This window comes from Pholcus phalangioides, unplaced genomic scaffold (assembly GCF_987345545.1).
Source record: "Pholcus phalangioides strain wild (caught in Gottingen) unplaced genomic scaffold, Ppha-v1.0 ptg000007l_1, whole genome shotgun sequence".
NCBI classification, from domain to species: Eukaryota; Metazoa; Arthropoda; class Arachnida; order Araneae; family Pholcidae; genus Pholcus; species Pholcus phalangioides.
Window position 1 is genome coordinate 46,260,443 of NW_028301600.1, and position 6,000 is coordinate 46,266,442.

Here is a 6,000-nt window from a genome sequence, read left to right on the forward strand (position 1 = left end):
AAGAAATCAGTAAAGAAATTGATGTATTTCTCATGCTTTTCTTGTTTTTGCAAATGAAGGTGAACTTTTATTACATTGACCATAAAACAGATAGAAAAGACCAAAACAGCCAAAATATCAGAATTTGTCAATTTTCTATATTAAGATATTCAAAGTCATCAATTTTTTAAGAAAATATATGTATTAATTTATGTTCAAATGTTTTTGATAATATATGAGCTATTTTTATTTTTGCTGTTAGTCCTATGCCAAAACGAAGACAAAATACAAAATCAAGTGACAGTTCTAGTGTTGCAGCTGAGACCTTGTTTTTACAGAACAGTGATTCTGGTAAGTTCTTAGTTGTTTGTGTGCAAGGCTTGTGTAATTGCTAATACTTTTGCTTTCTATAGATTATTATTGTTTTTTCCTTGTAATTATATATTTTTAAATTCAGTTGGAAAAAAAATTCCGAGATATCAATAATCTTGTATCTTATTTTGGAGGTCTATATTATCCATTCAACACAAAAGTATTTATTTTCTGTAAATTTGTTCAAAACAAAATTGTGTATCAGTGCATTAAAAAAAACTGAATTTTTTTATTTTTCTTTAAATATTTTCAGCTGACTTTCTCGATTTAGGTGCATGCAACAATCAAGACACTGACAAGAATGCCACAAAACTTTCTTCAAAAATGTCATCTTTTCATGTAGAAGTTCAATTCAATGACATCAGTGCCAAGTTTTATTGCAGAGTATATTATGCCGAGCAGTTCAGAAAGCTACGGTGCTTAGTCTTCAATGAAGGTGAAGAACGATACATACGTTCTTTATCTCATTGTGTAGCATGGATGGCTAGAGGAGGAAAATCAGGCTCAACATTCTGCAAAACACAAGATGATCGTTTCATTTTGAAACAAATGCAAAAACTAGAGCTTCAGTCTTTTCTTGAATTTGCACCAGCATATTTCCAGTACATCAATAAAGCATGCTTAGATCAGGTAATTGCTTCATTGGTATCCATTACTATTGGTTTCTCTTTATCAGTTTTTTTAAACTGTTTTCAAACTTTACCTTTTAAATTTGAAAAGTTAAATAATTAATGAAAATTAGCTCCTCCTGTGAATGGGAATGTCATATTTTGTTGCAACCATAAATGCTGTTAATTGGTTGTGTGACAATTTTATTGCAACATTTCTGACATTTCAGTGTGACATTTCTGAGATAGTATCATCCAATATTATATACAGGGTGATTCAAAACTCAATGTACAAACATTTAGGGGAAGTTGAAAACACATACAAAACAGAATCATGTAGGAATGTATGACTAGAAACCTCAACCTGATCAGCTGGAGGATAAATGAAGATGCAGAAATGATAAGCCAATAATGGGTGGAAAAACTTTATTTAGCAGTACTTTACACGAGGATATTTATGCACGTTTCACAATGGTGATGCATTGATTGTTGAACCCTTTCAAAAATACCCGACATTTTGCGGATGCTTGCAGCTGTGACCGAGTCTTGTGACAAGGTCGGTGTCAGAGTCAATGACCGTCTTGTAGACCATGGCTTTCTTGGTCCCCCACAGTAAGAAATCTAGGCTAGATAAATCGGGCAATTGTGGTGGTCATGGGAACTTTAAATGACTAGCACGACATTTAAACTACAGTGCTGGCAAACAGCGCAATCCAGTGAATAACCACCCTCTTGCAGATAACAGCACCCACAAGGGTGCATAACTGTGGATGGTAAGAACTTTAAGCACTTGTGAAACAATGTGTACTTACTGACCTCGCGTAAAGTGTCACTAAATAATGAGTTTTCCACCGATTTTTGGCTTGTCGTTTCTGCATTTTAATTTATCCTCCAGCTGATCAGGTTGAGGTTTCCAGTCATACAATGCATAAGCGTACACAGAATTTTCTGAAGGGAGGTTTCAATTTTTTTTTCTTCTCAAGAGGGGGTTTACGTTTTTTCTGGCAAAATAACACTATAATCTCGGCTTGAGTATATAAATTGGCTTGAATATAAATATTCTGACTGAACAACAGCTCTTGTACCTTTACTTTTTAAAAGCTCTTTATATTATTCATTTCATATTATAATTTCCCATTTTCTTAGTGAACAAATATTTTTGCTATTTTTCAGAAACCCACTCTTTTAGCCAAAATTGTTGGTGTCTATCGAATTGGTTACAAAAACAGTGTTATTAACTCAGCTTCAAAAATGGATGTGCTTGTAATCGAAAACTTGTTCTATGGGCGCAGTATAGCCAGAAAATATGATCTGAAGGGCAGTGTCCGTAACAGGCTTGTAAATACTACTGGCATACATGAAGATGATTTAGTTCTTTTGGATGAAAATCTTTTGAAAAGTAAGGGAGAATTTATTTGTAACATGTACACAATTCAATGCGTATTAAACAAAAATCCTAGTTATTTATAATGGAACAAGTGTATGTGTGTTTTATCATTATATGACAGAGTAGCACATATTGTGTCTGCCAATTTGAATCAAAGGCCTTGCCAAAATGTGAATGCCCAATGTACCTATATCTGTTGATTCTTGATAGAAGTTGTGCAATTAGTTTGCAAAGACTGTTGGGCGCTGTATAGAGGCAAATTGCTTAAAAATGTTTTGCTTTTACATAAAAACCTTAGATGTGACATAAGGTTTTGGCATGGTGTGCAATTTGCATGTATGGGATTATTGATTCCAACTGAACACTTCTGTCATACTTTTCCTGATCATCAGATTTCCCGTTTGGAAAATTAACTTGATTCTTCTTTTTTGGATTCAACACTGAATGTTCAGAGAGTTTTTCATATAATTTTAGACAATTTATCAGTTGACAAAAGTCTCATTAGCCATGAAATATTTGCTTTCTCACAGGATCAGACTGCGTGTTTTTGTCTCTGCATTATATTATTATATAATTATTTATTATTATATATTTTAAGTGCCTGAGAATTTAGTTCATTTCATAGCTATATAAAGTACTCACTATAACTTGTTTTATTTGTATTTGGTAGATGCATTAAACGACATACTGTTTATTGTATTATCTTGTATGTCTAAATTTTATTGTTTTTTTTTATTAGTTACCTGTGACAATCCTCTGTATATTCGAACACACTCGAAAACAGTTCTTTCTGTTGCTATTGAAAACGATACCCAGTTTCTTGCAGATCAATCAGTAATGGACTATTCTTTGCTTGTTGGGATGGATGATGAAAAAAGAGAGCTTATTGTAGGAATAATAGGTAGGATTTTTGAAAAAAAAATTTTGTTCCACAGTTGCAAAAATGTGTGTAGAAAAATAGTGAGGGTATGTGTGTTTAGAGCCATTGATATTACATTTTTTGAAAATGCCACTCGTATAATTTTGTTTTTCTTTCAAATAATCCATAAAATTCATGGATGTCTTTTTTTTCATAGATTATATTCGAACCTTTACCTGGGACAAAAAAGTTGAAATGCTTGTTAAATCATCTGGAATTCTTGGTGGCCATGGAAAAATGCCGACAGTGGTATCACCTGAACTGTATCGAATGCGTTTTCGTGAAGCAATGGATGGTTACTTTTTATGGGTCCCAGACAGATGGACTAATTTAGGAAATCTAGGGAAAGATATGCCTATGTGTTGAAATGAACTAGCCTAATTTATTTCTACAATTATCATCATACTATTGAATAGAAAAACATACTTGAAAAGAAATTTTTGCAGAGTTGTATATATATAATGTCGATCTTTCTCATAAAAATGTACATATGCATATTACACAGTAAATAATGTATTTTGTTATATGTGTATTTAATTATTTGTTTAAAATATGAGAAATATAATGCTTCTATTAAAATAAATTTATATGTTGTTGGCTCAATTTCTCTCAATTTTAAATTCTATAAGTATCAAAATGTAAATTTTAAAAATCTCTTGGAACTTATTTATACAACCATACTTGTTGGAAACAATCTTTCTATGTATATGAGGCTAAAGAATTTCAGTGCTTATTAGAGGAAGAAATTTATCCAGTGTCACCACAAAATGGTTATTGAATTAGTTTTCAAATTAGTTTCAGGTGAAGAACTCAACAAAACCTCACCAACTTTTTGCAATAGAATTTGCATTTGCCTTGATGATTTGTCAATTCTATCTTTCAAAGCAGCGATTTCTTAATTTTCAAATTTGATTGAGATAGCCTATTGGACATTAGCGATCTTCATAGACCCTAGGGCAGTGTTTCTCAAAAAGTGTGCGTCGCAGGGAGCTGTAGATACTCATTTGTGCACCAATTTATGCATTGAAGTGGTTCTTTTACAAGTGAAAATATCTACTAAACTATTCTGGGAAGCCACAGATGAGAACCATGAATTGGGCAAGGGAGCCACTGCCTTAGGGGATAAATGTTACAGATTTTATCTACCATTACTGCTAAAAAAATAACCAATTTCAAATTAACATCACTTATACTCAAGATAGCCTGAACTTGAGTGGGTTAGCAAGTTAACTAAAAGTATCTATCCTGTAACATGACCTTGACAGGCTTCCGAACATTCAAATTTCTGAATTACCCAGCTTTTTCAAGTATTCGTACAGTTTTTCTTTAGGGGTTGTAGGTTGGAAATTAAGGGGGTTAAAATTTGATAAAATCTCATTTTCATGAGGTCCTTTATTGCAGCTGAGGCCATCCGGGCATAGACCAGATGGGCTCATGCGTTAAGATGGCACTAAGGGTGGGGTATTGAATTTGTGTTAAAGAGATCTTCCCGTTGACATCAACAACACATATATTTTCAATACTACCTGAGATATGAGCATACTTTTTTTTATCGTTTACATGTAACCAAATTGTTGCCCTAAATCATCTTTTCATGTTTTTTCCTTATTTTCAAAGAATTAAAGCTTAATTCCAAATTTTTTTACGTCTTTTTCTGTATTGCGCATTTATACGCCTGTACTATCCATTGTATGCCAATACATGGCTGTCTCGCACGGTTTTCTTCACTTTTTTGCTTGCTCCCCTAATTGTTTTGAGCAGTGTGTTATGGCGAGCTGCAGATAAACCATGAACTAGGCAAGGGAGCTACGAGGGACAGAAGTTTGAGAACCATTGCCCTACGATATTTAGATAAAGTTAAGAGAGCAATGAAGCTTTTCGAATAGACGTCATTATCAGCATCAGTGAGCGACAAACACTGGATGATCCCCATAGAGATCAATATTGAAATTGCCAATTTAAGCCTAGAAATGCGGAAATTATGGGCCCATATAAATTACATTGAAGAAATCCCGCAGCTTAACCAAGCAGTTTTTAAGCAAAAACAGGCAGATCAATAACTCGAACTTAAAATTTTTTTTTTTCGAAATATCTAGCTCTCGTTAAAAAGAAAAAAAAATATTCATTTCTATGTATGTTTCTTTAATTTAGATTTGTTTCTTTCATAAGTCCCAGAGGAAGTCACCATACTGGTTACCTTGTAAGTCCCTCAAGAAAAAGGGAAATATCAAGTGATCCCAAAAGCCTCCCTCGTGCCAGTAGAAAAAGAACTGAAACTTAATTTCTGGAACCGAAGTGTTCACATATACCGCATAGTGATTGGATGTGGGGCAGGGGCGTAGCCAGAAATTTCGTTCGGGGGGGGGGGACCAAAGTGACAGGACAATAGATTTGGCCATTTTTTTCCCCTTTTTTCGGTCATTTTCTCACATTTCGGGGGGGGGGGAACCAGACCCCCAAGTCCCCCCCCCCCCGGCTACGCCCTTAATGTGGGGCATAGAAATCACCAATTCTGAGTTCGATCATTTGTTTTCCTCACAACGATGATACTTAAAGGCCAGTCGTAGTCCAGGCTCTGTCCGTGGTGGGATGTAAGCCGTTTACCCGGGAGGGTTGGACTACGCTGCAACAACGATGATACTGGCACGAGCAGGGAATTTTTTCCCCTGAATATTCTGAGGGAAAATGGACTACTTACTGACGTCACAAGAAGATTGCGGAGGCCTATCTCTAGG

At 34.5% G+C, this 6,000-nt stretch overlaps 1 protein-coding gene across 2 annotated transcripts in view; it reads left to right on the forward strand.

Annotated features, from left to right (window-relative positions):
* Positions 1-3,866, forward strand: part of fab1 (1-phosphatidylinositol 3-phosphate 5-kinase fab1) — a 92,652-nt gene extending 88,786 nt beyond the window's left edge. For both annotated transcript variants that reach the window (XM_089233360.1, XM_089233359.1), the window contains 5 exons: positions 242-330; positions 605-981; positions 2,133-2,358; positions 3,086-3,247; positions 3,423-3,866. In XM_089233360.1, the coding sequence (XP_089089486.1) occupies positions 242-330; positions 605-981; positions 2,133-2,358; positions 3,086-3,247; positions 3,423-3,631 (1,063 nt within the window). In that variant the 3' untranslated portion in view covers positions 3,632-3,866. The remainder of the gene's footprint in view (positions 1-241; positions 331-604; positions 982-2,132; positions 2,359-3,085; positions 3,248-3,422) is intronic.
* Positions 3,867-6,000: the final 2,134 nt, after the last annotated feature.